Genomic DNA, 19,041 nt, shown 5'->3' with positions numbered 1-19,041 from the left:
GTAGGGTAGATCTCAGGGGTGACAACATGTGGAGGTGATGCAACCCTATTTGCCAGTGTTTGTCTGTCAGAGCCCTCGGCCTGGGCAAACCCACATTGACCTGGTAGTGTTTAACTGTCTGTTTCATTCTAAGGGAAGTTCAAATGAATTTTCTCCCAGCTGCAGTGGTTTAATTATTTAAGGCAGTGTCATGCAGCTTGGGTGATGCGTGGTTAATCTGTGTCTGCTGGCATGTGCTCAAGCTCCTGTGCACCCTTCCCCTTGCTTTTGGCCTGTATCATCACTAAATCAGGCCACCTTTTCAACAAACACCAGCGTTTCCGGAACTCAGTTTGACACTTATGTAGCAGATACCACTGAGGTTTTGAACCTTCCTCTTAAACCAGGGATTCTTACTGTAATTTGGGTTATATTGAAGGAAACACAAAATCACTCAAATGAAAATAACTATTGTTATTAATAGAGCTCTACCTCATGCACTGCTTTGTAAATCCACAGATTTCTTTTACCACCAGAATGCAATTAAGTTGAAAAGCTTTTTAAATCAAGGCTTGAGAAATAAGCAGTAGCTACTAAGTTAACATAAGATAACGCACTATGTAAATCTACATTATCCTGAGTGCCTGCTACTAGACAGATTTAATTAAAAAATATGTAGGTGGTATTATCACCACATGTCATTTAGGAGACTGCTGCTGGAATCGTGTGTCTGGTCCACACTTTGGATAGAAGACTGAATAATTGGAGAGGGTTCAGAAAACAGCTGTAAAATTTATTTGGGGCCCAGAAGCTGTTCTTTGCTGTGAACAATTCAAGTGAAGAGGTGGCTGAGCTCCAGTCCATGCACATGCACATGGTGAAGGGATTGCTGTCAGCCAGATTAAACATTGCTCTTTAACGTAAGAAAAAATAATTAGATGCAGTGTTTGGGGGCTGAGGCTGAGCAAATCAGGCCTGAAATAAAGAACTAGAGTAATTAACACTGAAACAACCTACTTAGGGTGATAGTGGATTCTCCATCTCTTACAGTCTTTAACTCAAATCTCATATCTATAGAATATTCTATAGCTCAAACTGGAGCTATCTTCCTAGTGCAGATATTTTTCCAAGACCCACTCATCTTTACTCAGATTTATTTGCTTGGGTCATCCCCTTTTTAGCTTTAGCTCTTCTTCATCTTTATTTTCCTAATCCCTGGGACAAGGGCAGTGTTCAGGCAAGTTTGCTGATCTCGTGAATATGTGAATTGTTTCATTAAATGCTTCTTGCTCTAGTAGATCACAATTTGGAAACAGAACAAGAAGTAATTTGCTTAAATTGCATAAGAGAAAGCCAGATTAGGCATTAGGGTAAAAGTTTTCTGGCAGTAAAGGAAAATAAGCTGTGAAGTAGTTTGCAGGGGGAGGTTATGGAGTCCCTACCCCTGGAGGGTTTTGTAAACAGATTATAGAGACATGTGCCAGGTTATAGGTAGAGTTGATCCTACCTGGCAGCGGGAGGAAGGACTGGTACCTCTCCAGGTACCATCCAGCTTTTTTATTTGGGTCTGTGTGCCTGTGAGGTAGTGGAGCTTAGATTCATGTATTTCTGATTGCAGTCCCCCTCCCTTACAGATGCATGCTGCACTGACAGGCCCATTAATTTAAACAACAACATTTTGTACTTGTTTTTTAAATGTATGGATGCATTTTTTGCTTATGAATCTACAGACAGGATAGAAAAGTCAGAAGTGGCTCAAGAACCTCCCTATAAATTTATGAATGTGGGAACTGTCTTGTTGCATATCTCCAACAAAATTGGTTTCTAAGGCAGCGGATGCGTGTGCATCGCCTCACCCACAGTGGCAGAGGTGCACTCATGCATGAGTGTGTGAATCCTGGGGCGTAGAGGGCTGCTGCAAAGCCAAAATCTTGCTGCTGTGTTATGGATGGACCCTCCAGCATCCGGCAGGACACAGGGGAGCAGATGAGGTCTGCTGCTGAGGAGGGACCCCTGGGGAGCCCCCTTCCCCTCTGATCCACGCCAGTGCGGCTGGGAGGTGGCACAGGCACCTTCCTACTGCCCAAATAGCACATTCAGCAAGAAGCCACTGCTGTGCCTGTCTTGCCAAGTTGTGAACTCCTGAGGAATGCAGTCTTCGTGCTGCTGCCAGAGACTAGTGGGGATTATAATCTCATTAATTTTCATGGAAAGCCCCGCAAGCCGTAAACGTTAGCCTGGATTACAGCAGGGCAAGGGAGGTCACGTTGCCAGTCATTGGCTCTGACTGCGGAGGTTTGTTTAGGCCAAGTTTTGCTTTTGCTGTGAACAAGCCAGTATTTCACTTCACCTGTGACATGGATAGATTTAGCGTGGCAGAAGAGGGATTTCAAGAAAAAGTGATTTTATTGCCATTGTAATCAGTGGGAGGGAACCTAGATGAATCCAGCATCACACAAGGGAGAAAATGCTTCTTTGCAGCATGGGAGTCCTGGGCTAAGCAGAGGACTCTGGCTGAAGGGGAGCCCCACAGAGCCAGCGGGACCCAGCGCTGGTGTTTATTTGCTCCACATGCCCAGGAACAAGGCAGCAAACTTCTCACTACATCGCCTAGATATTTACACACAGATATTTTGTGGCCATTGTTCCTATATCATAACCCACATTGCAGGTAATTTCAATAGTGATTTAAGTATGTAAAAAAGAGGTAGGCACTAGGATGTGGTTTTGGCCCTGGCCTTGCCAGTTCGCAGCACCTCTCCAGCCTCTCTTATTTATGTACTTCCCCAGTGTCAGCTGGGGTTAATGAGTTTTTCTGCCTCCTGTTTTGCTTCTGAAAAACTTTAGGTCTCAAACAAGTGTACAAATAAATGAGGGAGACTAGAAGTCCTAAAGAGGATCTTCGTGAGCATGGCAATGACCTTGAGCATTCCCCATTAACCCCCAGGCTGCAGATGGGGTCCAACTGAGGCTTGGCAAAGTCTGCGTGATCCAGCATTCAAACAGATTTACCCTCCTTTTCTGAGTCAAGGAGTTAAGAATGTTTTGAGGTCTTTTGGGGTTCATTGAAGTCCCTTGGGGTTTGCAGCTTCAGTTTCTGTGCACTGTTGCTTTCTCTACTACGAGGCAGATATCTTTAGAAAGGTGAATTTATTCATGCTCATGACGAGAAAATCCATGACATAAGGTTGGGGAAGAAGAGAGGAACTGGGTTTCCCAAGGCCAGGACTGCAGCCTGTGGGGAGAGCAGGAAGACACCACTGTCCCAGTCCCGTGGGCAAGTTTTTGGGTCAGCGTCCACGCTCCTCAGGGATGAGGACTGCTTGCAGACACCCAGGTGTGCCAGGCCCCTGTGAGCTTGCCCCTTCTCAGTGCCTCTTCTCCCTGAGGGATCCCAAGCATGCCAGCTGCTGCTGATCACAATACCCTGTGGTGTCACTGAGTGCCCGGTGGCATAGTAGAAGGCCAGAAGAAGTGGGGAGAGCCACTAAGCACCCTGAACACCTGCAGTCCACTTGCAATTTCGGGTATGCTGCTTGAGCAATCTCTGCCCATAAAACCCTGTATTGCAAAACCATTGTGTCCTGTTTAGCCCTTCAATAATTGCATTATATGCATAAGGAGGGCCTGGCTTTTGCTGCCAGCACATCTGTACATTGTCACGGCCAAGCCCTTGAGCAGGGTAGAGCAGGTGGAGCGTTTCTGGCTGCTGGCACTCCGCTTGTTCCACCTGCATTGAGCAGATACACAGTGTTGAAAATAAGAGACTCTGGGTGCAGAGAATGTGCTGAGTGTCACCAGTCGATAAAACCCACTGGGATTCCTCTAAGCTGAAGCCAGCCTTTGTGCTTGCCCAAAGAGCATCCACCAACATGACTGCTCCTGCTTAGAAATGGCTAGGGAGTTTCATGACTAGCAGATCCCCGATGGGTGGAAGATCTGGGCAGTGTTCCCTCTGAAAGGGGTCGAGCTGCCCCAGCGATGCCTGCTGTGCCCTTTCCCTGTCCATCAGATGGGCACCATCCTTCCCCTGGAGAAACTCTGCCAAGCAAATGGCCAAAGCCATCCTTACGCCCAATGCGCATCTGCAAGTGCACGGGGTCCTGGCAGCCCAGGGCGGGTGTGTGGTGCCCCCTGGCAGTGCTGACCCCGTGTCCCCCACAGCTGCGCAGGAAGCAGGCCTATGTGGAGAAGGTGGAGAAGCTGCAGCAGGCACTGACGCAGCTGCAGGCAGCCTGCGAGAAGAGGGAGCAGATGGAGCGGCGGCTGCGCACACGCCTGGAGCGGGAGCTGGACTCGCTGCGGATGCAGCAGGTGAGGACGGGGCGGTCTGTGCAGGATCCCAGCATGGGGCCTTTTGTGTTGCTTTTAAAGAGGGGCAGTTGCTTGCAGCCCTGCCAGGCGTCACCTTGCTTTTGGGTTCAGGTCGTTGGGCTTTCCACTTAAGCCTTTCTTTTGGATGGGGTTGTGGGTGCCCCATCCCTGGAAGCGTTCAAGGCCAGGTCAGACAGGGCTTTGAGCTACCTGATCTAGTGGAAGGTGTCCCTGCCCATGGCTGGGGGGGGTGGACTTAGATGATCTTTGAAGGTCCCTTCCAACCCAAACCATTCTATGATTCTAACTCCTGATTTTCAGCGGGGATGGGGGAGCTCCACAGTGGGGCTGCTGGACACAGCCGAGCCTTGGCTGCTGTGGGGCTGGGGGGATCCTGGCTCCTCTGCCCAAGAGCAGGCAGGGCTCTGCCCCCATGTGTGCCCCCACACCTGCTGGGGGAAAACATCCCTCCAGTTTCCCTCCAGCAGTCACAGATTGTGCAAGATCACCTCCACACCGAAGGAGGAGGGGAAAGGAGCAGTACATGTGGGCATGAGATCTAGTCCACAGATTTTGGCTAATCTTTCATCGAAAAAGCAAGGTGGGATGACGTGGGATTTGGTGGGAGCAAGAGCGTGGGCCATGTTTGTTCTGGGCAAAGCTGATGTACGCAGCTTACAAAAACCTCTGCCCATGACAGATCTGGAGACAAATGGTGTCATCTTCAGACAATAAATGATTTAAATATCAGTCCAGTCCAGAATGGGCTATAAGTGTAGGTTTGCATTTCTGTGTATGTCCCTTTGGTTTTTGGCAGTCCTTAGTGGGATAGTGTTATGCTTGTACTTCTGTTACTTCCTTGTTATTCCTCCTCCATCCCCAAGTCCCAAAGTCCAATCATCTGTGAAAAGGAAAAAAAAAAAAAAAAAAAAAGAAAAACCAAGCATGAGGAGGTTGCAGGGAGGATTTCCAGGCTACAGCCAGCACAGAGTGCCAAATACGTGGGCACTGGAGAGCAGATGTGCTAAGTGTATCAACCCGCTGCTTGGGGAAAAGCCAGCAACATAAGCAAAGCATGATGCTCTTGTAACTCTTGAAGGGCTCATTTATATCTCTGTCAAGAAACGCATCTGCTACAGTAACCCTTCCTTATTTATAAGCCATTAGTAGAGACCAAAGTAGTTGTTACATGGACCTTGTGCTGCCATAAAACTGAGGGGCTGATCCTGCTGGCAGGATGCAGCTGGGAAGTGGCTCTGTGGGCGATATCAGTGGTTTGCAGAGTCATGAGGTGGCCAGACCTGCAAGCATCTCCTTCTCGCTGGCAGCCACAGGGCAGGGCAGGTCCCCCAGCACCCCTTCAACGGCATCACTGTTGCTGCTGCTTCCTGGAGACCTTTCCCATCCGTCTTGGCTCTCCCTTGCTGCTGTATAAGTGCGTTAAGTCTTTCTTACCCTGTCCACCATAGGGTGGTGTCTTATTCCAGTAGCTCTTCTCAGTTGCCCCTTAGGCTGCTCTCCTCCAATTTAACAAAGAAATTACATTGGGTATGACATGCTAATGCTGTTGTAAATGAAAGAACATTTGAGAAAATACAGTTAAAATTCAAGTGAAGGCAAAACTAGAACTACAAAATGTTCTGTTCTCTGGGTTGGAATATAGAGACAAATCAATATATTAAGTAACTGGGATGGGCTGTCAACAAAGTCTTTGTCTTGGGATTTCGGGCTACGTCTGCTCATTTTGGCAGAAAATTCCTCTGTAACTTACAGATTGCTTCATTTTAAATTTTTTTTGGCACTGTAATCAGCAACTGCATTTTGGGTTGCCATAGTTCTCCAGTGCCTCTACCAGTTCCCTCTATCAAGTTTTAAGAAGAAAGATGCTCTGATCTCACATCTCACCAGCTTTGAGAGGAGACTTCGGGGTATTTTTTATTGTTTTTTTTTTTTCTCCCCATGAGTCACAACCCTGCAATGAATCACGTTGCTTCAAAATGCCCGAACTTTTTATTTCAGAGCTGACTTCTCTGAGTTATCAAAGTTTTATCTGCTGAAATATTTTCTCATCGCAGAGAAAAAAAAGAGCTTTTTTTCTGCTTTTTACTGGAATCATCAGAAGGAGACAGCGTGCCAGAGTCTCTTCTGTTCCTGGCTTGTTGGTAACCAAGTCAAAATGGCAAATCTTCATTACCGCTGCTGCATGAGCTAGGACAAAAAACTCCCTTTGACTTAGCATTGCAGGCTGAGCGTGCAGCACTGGCAGAGGTTTTGACTGAGAAGACGACACACACCCATAATGTCCCAAGATGCCATTTACAGACCAGGATTGTGCTTCCAAAATATTACCTTCTTGCTAAGGATTTGACAATATTTGAAGCATAAGTGGTGTTTTTTGCAGGAGCAGAGTTGCAGCTGTTGCTCCTAAAGGCTACCCTGTATTGCACTCTTCCAGAAAGCAGCTTCCAAACATCATTACCGCACCAAAGGCAAAGGCTGCAGCCCTCCCCTGGTACCTCTAGTTTCCTGTAAGAAGGAGATAAGTGTTTAGAAGGAGGAAATGTGGTTTGGAAAATGGAAGCAGCTGCTGCAGCCCTCACTCTCGTGTGCTGGTACAGTGCCAGGGAACTGCTTTGCCAGTGGAAGTTCATGGTGTAGCATGGATGAGAAGCCAGTGCTCCCAAGAGATGATTTCCGCTTTAACACAATCCTGTACACCTTGGAGTGTAACAAATCTTTTGCATTTTTTATTGAAAAAACCACCACATTTACTTCTACTGACTTCTCCCAGAGCTTCATGCCTCTCCCCCTGGTGTGGGCTCCTCCCACCCAATGTCTGCTGAGCCAAGGGCTAGATCTCCATCCTCCTCTGCTCTCCACCAGCAGTGAGAGGAGCTCGGGATAGCTACCTGTGCCACTTAGGTGCTTTAATTAAGTGCCTGTAACTGGGTGGGATAAATCCTGCCTAGGTAAGTGCTTTCCTCACAGTGTAGATGCAAAGGGTTATGCACCCGTTGCTGCTTGTCAGCATCTCGTGGGAGCCATCCATCAGTGCCTGGGGATCTTCTGCCCCTCCAGTCGGAAAATTATCACAGAAGGCATCTCCTGAGGGCACATGAGAACTAATGTGCCAGGAGAGACAGGCATAAAATTCATGTCCGGGGTATTTTCTGAGCTGCTGTTTTAAATAGGTTACAAGTAGCTAGGTTACATGTTGCTTTTTTTTCTGCTTTTATATATAAAAACCCTCTGGTAATAACTGCCTGTCCATACTGAGCACTGCCCAGCCATGTGATGAAGTCCCAGCAAGAAGAGTATCTTTTAAAGCTTCATTGCTTCTTTCTCCTACCAGCTTTTTATCCTACCTTTTCCCTTGGCTTGGGGTATCCCACGAAATCCCTGCACATCCAGGGAGCAGCCAGATCAGATCCCTACTTCTGTCAGCATCATCCGGAGCATGCTGGACTGAACCTGCTGGTCCTCCTGCAACCTAAGAGGTTTAGCCTGGGGTTTCCCCTTGCCCCTGTCAAAAGACATGGGGATGTCTTTGTGAGGTTCAGAGAAGATGTGGGGAAAAAAAGGGCTCGCAGCTCCTGTACTTGGCAAGGGGTGAATATCTGTCACTGTTTCCACCGGCAGAGGCAGGGCAGCTACCAGGCAAGCAGCCTCCCGGAGCACAATGCCCCAGCCCTGATGGAGCTGGTGCGGGAGAAGGAGGAGAGGATCCTGGCCCTGGAAGCTGACATGACCAAATGGGAGCAGAAGTACCTGGAGGAGAGTACCATCAGGCACTTTGCCATGAATGCTGCGGCCACAGCTGCAACGGAGAGGTAAGGTGGCCTTGCTGCAAGTGGGCAGCTCTCTTCACCATGGAAAGCATGGGGGACTAATAAGGAAAAGATATTTTCTTAAGACTGGATTTTGCTTGCCTTTCCCTGCTGAGTTGCGCTGCCAGGGTTAATGTTCCTCTCTGTAGTGTCATGCCAGTGAGATACAATAGTTGGTTAAGACAGGATTTACCCTTCTGACCAGGTCCAAAACTTTATCAAATCCATGCACGAGGCTCAAGCAAAGTCTTGGGCTGCCAAATTGTACAGCATAGGTAAGGCAAGTCCTCCCCCACTGCACTGATGGAGCAAAGAGGGACTGTTGGTATATGGCTACATCCATCCCATGCTCTGCAACGTGGTTGTTTAACCTAGTTTTAAAAACCTGTAATGAGGGAAATTTTGTGACCTAATTCCCCTGTTTCACTGCTTCATTAAGTTCAAATGAAAAAGGTTCTCCTGATAGCTAAACTAAACCATTTTACTACAGATTACCTCAACTGATTCTTGTCCTTCCCAGGTGTACATTAGCAACAGATCACTGTTGACAACAGCCTTGTAAATATTGGAAGACAGATAACCCCTGTTGTATCTTCCCTGGCCTGAACTAACTTCCTTCAGACATTCCTCATGTGCCCTAGTATAAACCCCTTCTTGTTCCCATTGCATTTGCCTGGACTGTCTCCAGTTTGTGTCAAAGCGTGGTGCCCAAAAGCACACAAAGCTCTGCAGCAAGGCTTTCTAGCGATGAGGAGGACAGGATAATTAACTTCTTGCCCCAGTTTCTTAGAAGCCAAATCCCCTAAACACATCCTAAAATCATAGAACCATAGAATGGTTTGGGTTGGAAGGGACCACAAAGATCATCTAGTTCCACCCCCCCTGCCATGGGCAGGCACTAGACCAGGTTGCCCAAAGCCCCATCCAACCTGGCCTTGAACACTTCCAGGGATGGGGCATCCACAGCTTCTCTGGGCAACCTGTTCCAGTGCCTCACCACCCTCACAGTGAAAAATTTCTTCCTCATATCTAATCTAAATCTACCCTCTTTCAGTTTAAAGCCATTACCCCTTGTGCTATCACTACACGCCCTTGTAAACAGTCCCTCTCCAACTTTCTTGTAGGCCCACTTTACGGACTGGAAGGCCCCAGTAAGGTCTCCCCAGAGCCTTCTCCAGGCTGAACAACCCCAACTCTCTCAGCCTGTCTTCATAGATTTGCCCTTATTGAAGTCATGTTGACTGTTACTGATCACCTTATTTTTCATGTGCCTGAGCATAGTTTCCAGGAGGATCTGCTCCATGATCTTGTCAGGCACAGAGGTGTGACTTACCAGCCTGTAGTTTCCTGGGTCTTCCTTTTTTCCCTTTTTAAAAATGGTGGTTACGTTTCCCCTTTTCCAGTCAGTGGGAACTTCACCAGAATGCCACAACTTCTCAAATATGATGGAGAGTGGCTTAGCCACTTCATCTGCCATTTCCCTCAGGACACAAAGATGGATCTCATCAGGTCCCATGGACTTGTGCACCTTCAGGTTTCTTAGATATTCTCGAACCTGATCTTCTCCTACAGTGGCCAGTTCTTCATTCTCCTAGTCCCTGCCTTTGCCTTCTGCCACTTGGGCAGTATGGCTAGAGTACTTGAAGCTTGAGGCAAAGAAGTCATTGAGTACCTCAGCCTTCTCCATATCCTGGATAACCAGGTCTCCCGTTTCCTTCCAGAGAGGGCCCACATTTTCCCTTGTCTTCCTTTTATCACTGATGTACCTACAGAAGCTTTTCTTGTTGCCCTAGATGTCCCTGGCCAGATTTAATTCTGTCAGGGCTTTAGCTTTCCTAACTTGATCCCTGGCTGCTCAGACAGTTTCTCTGTATTTCTCCCAAGCTACATGTCCTTGCTTCCAGCCTCTGTAGGCTTCCTTTTTGTGTTTGAGTTTGCCCAGGATCTCTTTGTTCATCCATGCAGGCCTCTGGGCTTTTTTGCCTGACTCTTTTCCTCTTTGTTGGGATGCATCGCTCCTGAGCTTGGAGGAGGTGACCCTTGAATATTAGCCAGCTGTCTTGGGCCCCTCTTCCCTCTTGGGCTTTGTCCCATGGTATTCTACCAAGCAGGTCCCTGTAGAAGCCAAAGTCTGCTCTCCTGAAGTCCAGGGTAGTGAGCTTGTTGCGCACCCTCCTCGCTGTCCTGAGGATCCTGAACTCCACCATTTCATGGTCGCTGCAGCCAAGGCTGCCCTTGAGCTTCACATTCCCCACCAGCCCCTCCTTGTTGTTGAGAATAAGGTCCAGCATGGCATGTCTCCTCGTCAGCTCCTCTGTCTCTTGGAGAAGGAAGTTACCGTCAATGCATTCCAGGAACCTCCTGGATTGTTTATGCCCTCCTGTGTTGTCTCTCCAACAGATATCAGGCTGACCGAAGTCCCCCATGAGGACCAGGGCTTGTGAATGTGAGGATGCTCCTGTCTGTCTGTAGAGGGCCTCATCTACTTGGTCTCCCTGGTCAGGTGGCCTGTAGCAGACCCCCACTATAATGTCCCCTGTCCCTGCCCTGCCTTTAATCCTGACCCATAAGTTCTCGGTGGGCTTCTCACGCATCCCCAGGCAGAGCTCCATGCACTCCAGCTGGTCATTGACATGGAAGGTGACACACCCTCCCCATCTGCCCTGCCAGTCCTTCCTAGAGAGCCTGTATCCTTCCATCCCAACACTCCGGTCATAGGAGCCATCCCACCATGTCTCCATGATGCCAATAAGATTATAACCCTGCAGGCATGAAAATGAGATTTGCCTTTGAAATGCAGTTAAATGCATGACTCAGGATGATCTTTTTCTTTTGCACTCCAGTCTAGGCAGCAATTCCTGTGTTTTTCACCTTCCAAAATGTAAGATTTTGTTTCTCATTTGCAATGTGGTCTTGTTGACTTGGGACCATTTCCCTGCTGAGTGAGTCCCTCTGATGTACAACCCTGCCCTTTAGAATGGTTGTTAGCCCCATGGGGGTCACCCATGGTTTTAGTGTGCTCTCTGTTCCATCAGCCCAGTTAATGGTGTTAATGACTTAACCCAAGCCAAGAGTAGCCTGCAGCAAGACAACCTAATGCCAGACAGCCATCCACTTAACAGGCAAGCATCACTAGCTTGCTCCTCAAACATAGGTTTGGGGTTTTCTTTGCAAGTGCTAATCTCACTTGCAAAGCCACCCTCGCGGTCTCAGGAGCCCAACTCACCATGTTGACCTGCTTTACCAGGGACGCCTCAGCCCCGAGCCACTCACGCAACGGCAGCTACAGTGAGAGCGCGCTGGAGGTGCGGGGCTGGCAGGAGGAGGAGGAGATTGTGCAAGCCAACCGGCGCTGCCAAGACATGGAATACACGTAAGGGGCTGTTGTGCTGTACCTGCTCTTTGTGGAGTTTGGGATGGGTTCAGACAAACCAGGATGCCCCTTGGTTCCTTCATGCATGCCTGGAAAGGATGGGCTTAGCTTTACTTTGACTTAGTTTTGCTCTTCAGCATGAAAAGAGGGATTAAGGAGTTGCTGCTGTTAAATAACTTCCTCCCTACCTTCCCGTTAAACCTTCTCTGTGCCAAAACCGACCTTCTTACAGAACAGAGGCTGTTCCTCTATTAAAAGTAGGTTGGCATGCGAGGAAGCTGAATGCTTGTTTAATCTCGGTGAAAATCCCCCTCTGGAAACAAGAGCGTCTGGTCGTAAAAGCTGAAGTTGTAATCCCACTCCTACATAATCAGCAACACAAGGGCTTTGCTTCGCTCTTCGCTCCCTGCCTGCTTATTGCTTTTTCTAGATACACTAAGTTTCCCACATCCACATTGTGTAATGGTCACGTTGGCATTTAAGAACGAACCTGCAAAATTTAGCACCACGAATACCCTTAAAAAAGATGCATTTACAAGTAGTAGAAGATAAACTTTTTTGGGCACAGGCAGTCAGTGAGAGTAATGTTTGTTGTTGCAGATACTTCTGCATTTTCAGCACACAAGTGGACAGGTAGCCATGGAGTTCAATGAGCATTAGACCTGGGCAGTATTTTTAATACAGGCTTTTTTCCTGGTGATAAGTAAAAATCCCTTGAAAAACTTAATGTATTCCTCTAGATTTTTACTGAAAAACTGTTTAAAATCTGTTCTTCAATGTTGGCTTCCGCAGAAAAACACCAGTCTGCAGATACTTTCATAAGAAGGTGTATTTGTGGAAAAACGAAATGATTGTTTTTACTGGGTTTGGTTTTTGTTTTCTACTCACAGATGCAAGCTAATCCTGCTTCCTGTGAAGTAATGGAGTTTTGCCTTTGGCTTTATTAAAGATAGATTAGGATCTTGTGGTTTCATTGCAAATTAGACATCTGATTATGAAAACTAACACCATCATGAAGTTACTCTTGAAGCTGTCTCCCTTGTACGTATAGGTTTTCCAGATGCAGCATTTTAGCTTTCACTGCTTCACAAAATGCAGCTGCATTGGACTGTATCTTGTACATCACAGTCAAGCTGTTGTCATCTGGCTGTCATACTGTACATGTACAATTATTTTTTTTTAAATGTGGTTTTGTAGTCTTTCTGTATGATTTCGTGTTAATCATTCCTGAAGAAAAGTCTCAGATAATCCTATTTTCTTTTGTGATTTGAGAGTCTTCAGGGTCTGCGTGAGAGAAGTAGCGAGCTTTGCTCACTGATTGTTTCTGCAGCGCTGAGGGAGAAGCAAGAGCCCAGTCTAGCTGTTAGAGAAAGCAAAGGGAACCTTTCTGCTCGCTTCAGCAGGTCTTTACTCCAGCTGACCACAGACCCGAATCGTGGGGTTAACTCAGCCTACCAAGGGAGGGTTTCCAGATTTGGCCCCGAGGTATTACGGAGGTGGAAATCACCTGTGTGTTGGTGTTCTGGTGAAGGTGACAATCCACAGCTCAGTCAGGATACTGCCCTCATTGCTCCTGCTGGGTTGGGAAAGCCACAGCAATAGATGGGTTCAGTTAACCTTGCAGAAAAGAGTTCCCAGTTTTGGCTTAATAGCCAGAAACACTCCCTGTTTCGAGGTGCATGGTTATCCTAAGAGGAACTGGTGGGAGCTGCCTTGTCCAAGTCTGCCTGGACAGGACAGAGCAGCAGGGCATGTACCCGGGGACGCATCCTGCTCCCTCAGGGTGGGGAGAGCAGCCTGTATAAACGCTTCTTCCATTCCTGTAAGCAGAGTATTCATGTTTTGGCAGAATAAAGAATCTCCATGCAAAAATAATTGAGAAGGATGCCATGATCAAGGTCCTTCAGCAACGGTCACGGAAGGACCCTGGGAAAGCCGACAGCGCCAGCCTGCGACCGGCTCGGTCCGTCCCCTCCATCGCTGCTGCTACGGGTGTGCATTCACGCCAGACCTCACTCACCAGTAACCAGATAGCTGAAGAGAAGAAGGAAGAGAAGATCTGGAAGGGAAGCATAGGTGAGCTCAGCTTTTTGTTAAGCTTTGGCTCATCCATCACTTCATCCTGATCCTTCTGCTTGAGCTTTTCAGAAGTGTCCTGGCTGTGGCACATGTTGCCTCAATGGCTCTTTCCATAGGAAGAACATTTGTCCTTGCACTGAAGTAAAAAATTAGTCATTTTTTAACCTTGCATTGTATCTTAATTATATTTTTAATCAACTTAATTGTTCCGTACTAATATAGAAAGCCATAGTCAGGGGAAATCCTCCCAGACACATGCAGATGATATTTGTAACTTTGTGGGACTAAATAACAAATTTGGGCTAGAAAAAAATCCTGGATAAACAAGAGGGTGAGCATCCCTTTGGATAGGAGTGCATGATGCGATGTGGCAGCTAAATGGGAAAATGATTGCAGGACTGTGGTGAGGGGCCGCATGGCACGAGGGCTGCAGAGGCATGCAAGTCTGTGCCAGGGGTAGGTATCACTGGGATGGGTGTGCAGAAGGGGATGCAGGAAAGGGCAGCTGCTCTCAAAAGGCTGTTTATGTAGGAAAGTACCATGTGGATGTCAGGAGAAGGGCAACAGATGGTGTCAAGGGGAAAGGCTAAGCTGAACTAAAAGGCTGGAGACATACCCAGACCAGCACCTTGTAGCGCTGGGGTGGGACGAGGGGATAGCACTTACGTTCCAGCCGGGATGTGACTGACCTCCATGTGTTTTCAGGGCTGCTCTTGGGGAAGGAGCACCACGACCACCCATCGGGCCCCTCGCTGCCTCCTCCACTGCCCTCTTTGTCCTGCATGCCTGTCCTGGTGCCAGCAGCCTCCCACGCGAAAACGGGCAGCAAAGACAGCAGCACCCAGACGGACAAAAGCACTGAGCTCTTCTGGCCCGCTGCCGCCTCGTTCCCCGGCCGTGGACGACTGGGTACCACCCCGTCACACAGCCCGGCCCCACGGCCCCCAGGGACACGAGTGGCCAGCGAGAAACTGGGTGAGCTCCATCAGAACCCCACGTTGGTGCAAAACACCAGCACCCCCAGGGCTGTCAGCAGATCCCCAGAGACACCCCAGTATTGATGGGGTGGGGGGGTGATACCTTTGCAATTTGTGTGGAGGTTTCTTCAGGGAAACTAAAATCATAGGGAGAGAACTTTCCAAGCCTGGTCTGGCTTTGCAGAGCTTCATGCTTGACAGCTTCTGTAAAGTTCCGCTTGCCTGCGGCGGGCAGAATTTCCAACAAATGCAATTATTCATGCTGCCAAAGATAAAATTACAGAGTTTCACACTCCGCACCTGCTCACGTACTCAGACCCTTCTCTTTTTTCAGCTTAAACTATGGTTAGTGAAGGCACCATTTTCTCTATATATTTTAAAGGAAACCTGGGGGGAAATAGTAAGGAGAAAGTGGAGATTTTGGGAGGACAGTTGTTAAAGAAATACAATTTTAATTATTTTGGAAAGGTGGAAACTGCTGGTTTGCAGTCTTAGCAAGGGAGACATTTATTTTACACACATTATTTTGAAAAAGTCAGTTTCCTACACATTCATCTTGTCTCAAAAGCAAGCCTTCCCTCAAAAAACATGCCATGTATCATTAATAGGGATGAATATCACTGATTCCTTGAAACTCTGGGTTACCGTGTTTTGGGCAATCCAGATTGGAATTTGTTTCCAGGTACTCTTAAAATAGCCTTTCAAGCTATTTCTGCCTGTAAGAGTCCTCCTTCTCCCTGAAATTGACTTTCAAGAACTATGGTGATAAACATAGCTAACACCTAACAACATCTATCATACATTGTGATAATTGGCCATATACATTCTCTTAGCCCATCCCACTGACAAATTAACACATTTTAGATTAAACCACCTACCTGATTACTTGTGTACTGCCTTCATGATGTTTTAAACTCCTAAATTTTGTACCTGATGCAGAATAGGAGCATACCTACAGAGAGCTACCATGGCTCATATGACAAGGAGTAACTTGGTAAAGTGATGTAGACCTTTCACAAATGCCCATTTCTCTCTAGGATCACAGCTGAAGAGGTACTTTGGTCTATATCTCTTAAATACCATCTTTATGCCTGCCCTTGGGGTCTGTGCACACCGACACACCTGCTGTCGTTGCGCAGGGAATTAAGCATGACATGTTCTCTGCCTCCTGATCAAGTTTGACTTTCAGTATGTAGGACATAGACTTAAGATGTGCTCCACCACCATCCAAAAAATGGTTTTATATTTGCATGGAACAATTTGCTGTTGAATTTGAGCCGAAAACCAACTTTCCCTTCTTCTCGTTGCAGAAAACTCAAGCCACGGGAAGCTGCCTGACAGCAAAGGCAGAGTGAGCAGCTTGCTCCACAAGCCCGAGTTTCCAGATACGGACATGATGGAAGTCCTCATCTGAGCAGAGGACGGCATCTCTGGGGTTTTGCGTGCATACAGCCAGGTCCAAGATGGTCCTCCGTGTGCCAACCTTAAAAACTAACCCTGAGAGTTTGACGAAAGATAGAGAAAGTTTTTGCCCAAAACGAAGCTTGAGTCTGATATGTTGAGACTTTGGACCAGGCAAGAAGTTTAGAGCGCTGAAGAGGAGCGATGAAATGAACGTCTGGGATTTTCTGAGCAGAAAGGGGAGTTGAAAATGGAAAGTGGCGTGAAAAGGGGATCATTGAGGGAAAAGAAAACTGCATTTTCTGGTGTAAAGAGAAGGTGGCAAAGTTACAGACTGGGTGTGAACTGCTGCTCTGTTTTCCTGCCTCTCTGCAACCGGGACAGTGAGTGAAATCCTGGCTCTTCTGAGGCCAGAGGGAGTTTCTGAATAACCCAGGAGAAACTTGCATCTTCCTCAGTATCAATTCACTTCTCAAAAGTATTCACTGCTTAATTTTGGTCCGTAGATGTACATGGCGGGTTCTTGTCGGTATTTGTTTGAAGTGGTGTGGTGTGGTTTTCCTGGGCAGGCAGGTCAGGTGCCTCTTTCCTGGCTGGACAAGTGTTGCTCTTGGAGCTGGATTTACAATGCAAATATTCGTGTCTTGCAACCTCAGAGCTTGCTGAGACTTCTTTTTTTGGTAAGAGCAGTTGTTGGCTGGAATTCCCATGGAGGGTGAAAGTAGAGGTGGGGGAGGAGGACCCTGCTGAAGCAATCCCTTTTGTAAGGATGGGAAGCTTTCAGGAGGGGAAGTCCAGGAAGGATCCCGGCAGCTCCCCAAAGGGCTGTGTGGTGCAGAAGCTCATTCAGAGGGCGTTACGTGGGTGCATTTCCAGTGGAGTTAAGCTGGGCTTGCATGCTTTAAGTGTGCCACTCATTCATAGTAGTGGAAGAATCAGTGTGTTTGTGGTAAGAACAGGATTTTTCCTTATTTTCAATGCCTACAGCCAATCCTACCATCCTTGAGCATACAGACCTGCCATTCAAGCTGATCTGACATTAAGGGGTGTAGGATCAGGCCGGGAAGGGTTTAACTGCAAAGCAAAGCAAAGCATGAGCGTCATCTGTTTTCTGTGCTGAGCTGCAGCTGCTTTTCACCTTGTTTTACCCAGGATGGAACATTTCCCATTTTCAGCTTAGTCCCTGAATTCTGTAGAGGTGGTGGCTGTCTGTAAGAAAGCCACCTCACCAGCTGTTTTACTCATGGCATACTATTTGCTTCATGCATTGCACATGCCGATTGGGAAATTTTTCTCTTTGAGGTATTTTTGTATTGGCTTTGGGAAAAAGGGTGATGGGCTTTCATGTGAAGCTGCCTAGCGTGAAAAACTGATGGGTGCTGATAGGTATTGGATCAGAGCCCTTGATTGTGAAAACACCAGGCACTTTAAACTCTGCTTTCAACTGAAAACTGAAGTCCCTGCAACCTCAAAAAGCCTTCAGGGCCAGAGCCCTGTGCTAAATACTGCCTGGCTGATACTTTTTTTTTTTTTTAAAATCGTTATGTTAAATCTATGCACTTATTTTTGCATGTACATAGAATTAGACATACGCTGGTGTCGCCCACTTTCTGATTTTTGCACTTGTTAAACAAAGTAGTGGTAGGTAGGTTGTGCGGGCAAGTGAACTGTGTGTTTCGAGTATTAGCAGCTTTGCATTGTGAAACCAAATGTGTAAAACCCTTGGAAGATGTTGCGCAGCTTAATATATGCTTTGTAAAATAATTTTATTTTTTTCTCTAAAGTTAATTTAAAGGTTGTAATTGTTTGCATAAAAGCCAGGCCCACGCGTGGCAGCAGCGCTGACCCACTTCTGTCGCCCTTCCTCGAGTGTCTGTGGTGGGAGCGGGGCAGGAGGAAGACCAAGGGAATACAAGTAAAACAACAGTGAATATTTAATTTCATCACTTCTCTCCAAGAAATAAGGTTACCCAGGTGCTTGGAAGTCCCTAAGCATTTTATTACCAGCTGTATTATTTCTTTCGATGAAACTATTTAATAATTTGTGTACAGGCAGACAGCCGGGCGTCTAGCAGAAAGTGTTGGATCAGTGTGCGTGATGTGGCTTGCAGTTACGTTTGGTAGTGGTGCAGCTCAGCTTCTCCAAGTCAGCTAGAGTACAGCACTCCTCCTTCTCCTCCTGGGGGAGACCACAGTCCCTCCAGTTTCTGGTATCCCAAGGTGTGTTCATAACCGATGCTGCCCCGGGTTCATGGTCACATATAGGAAACTGTTTGTTAGAGACTACGGTGTAGGCAACCTCTCGTTTGCTTTTGGAGTACCAGCTCAAATAAACTCAAAGATTTATTCTCCTAATTATGTTGAATTCAAGAGATGTTAGTTTTCCTGGAGGGAAGTTCTGGAGGACCAGCGGGTCTCCCCCCAGCCCGAGATCTAGCAGGACTTGCGTGGAGCACTACTGCCATAAATCAGCCCCTCTCAGTAGAGCGGTGCAACTCCATTTGTGCTGGTTTTCCCAGCTCTTTGAACCATTTTCTGTTTTGGGAAACTGTGCTGTAGCCATTCCAGGTGACATTGGTAACTAGTTGTAAAATACTGTCATTTTTTGTTGTCGTCGGTTGTATAGAGAAGTTGGTGTACAGTGTTGTACAGCTGGAGGGTTATTTGTACATAGGGGGGGAAATGAAGAACGTTACGTGTCACCCACAGCAAATATTGATATTGTTGGTCAGCCAAAGATTTCTTATTCTTTGCTGTTTAAACTTGTGCCTTAATATTGTATATAATAAATGTATAAACATGTTTCTTTTCTCACTTTTCCAGTGTGAATATATTCAGTCCCCCAGAAGAAAGGACTTTTTAAACAATCCTCTAAGCTTTGCACACAATGTGCTAAGTGATACCTCGGGGACTTTAAGGTTGCCTCTCCTCTGCTTTTCGTAGCTGTTAATGAAAGGCCCCACAGCAGGTGCCATCAGTAGGTGTATGTGGGCACGAAATCAGTGGCTCTGCAAAGCAGAGGGTCACACTGAGAGCTTTGCCAAGCAAGGAGAGCAGGATTTTAGTGAGATCATCTTCACCTGAAGGAAAT

At 47.1% G+C, this 19,041-nt stretch overlaps 1 protein-coding gene across 4 annotated transcripts in view; it reads left to right on the top strand.

Moving 5' to 3' along the window:
- The window catches only part of AMOTL1 (angiomotin like 1), an 88,821-nt gene extending 70,072 nt beyond the window's left edge, over positions 1–18,749 (top strand). For 3 of the 4 annotated variants that reach the window (XM_054804867.1, XM_054804873.1, XM_054804887.1), the window contains 6 exons: positions 4,144–4,293; positions 7,933–8,123; positions 11,368–11,493; positions 13,343–13,569; positions 14,278–14,547; positions 15,860–18,739. In XM_054804867.1, coding sequence (XP_054660842.1) covers positions 4,144–4,293; positions 7,933–8,123; positions 11,368–11,493; positions 13,343–13,569; positions 14,278–14,547; positions 15,860–15,963 — 1,068 coding nt within the window. In that variant the 3' untranslated portion in view covers positions 15,964–18,739. Of the gene's footprint in view, positions 1–4,143; positions 4,294–7,932; positions 8,124–11,367; positions 11,494–13,342; positions 13,570–14,277; positions 14,548–15,859 lie in introns of all 4 variants that reach the window. The other variant, XM_054804881.1, reaches the window with a different exon arrangement.
- The last annotated feature ends 292 nt before the right edge of the window (positions 18,750–19,041 follow it).

This window comes from Grus americana, chromosome 1 (assembly GCF_028858705.1).
Source record: "Grus americana isolate bGruAme1 chromosome 1, bGruAme1.mat, whole genome shotgun sequence".
In the NCBI taxonomy this organism is placed as follows: domain Eukaryota; kingdom Metazoa; phylum Chordata; class Aves; order Gruiformes; family Gruidae; genus Grus; species Grus americana.
Note: the sequence above shows the minus strand (reverse complement) of the source record. Positions and strands in the feature narration are given on the sequence as shown.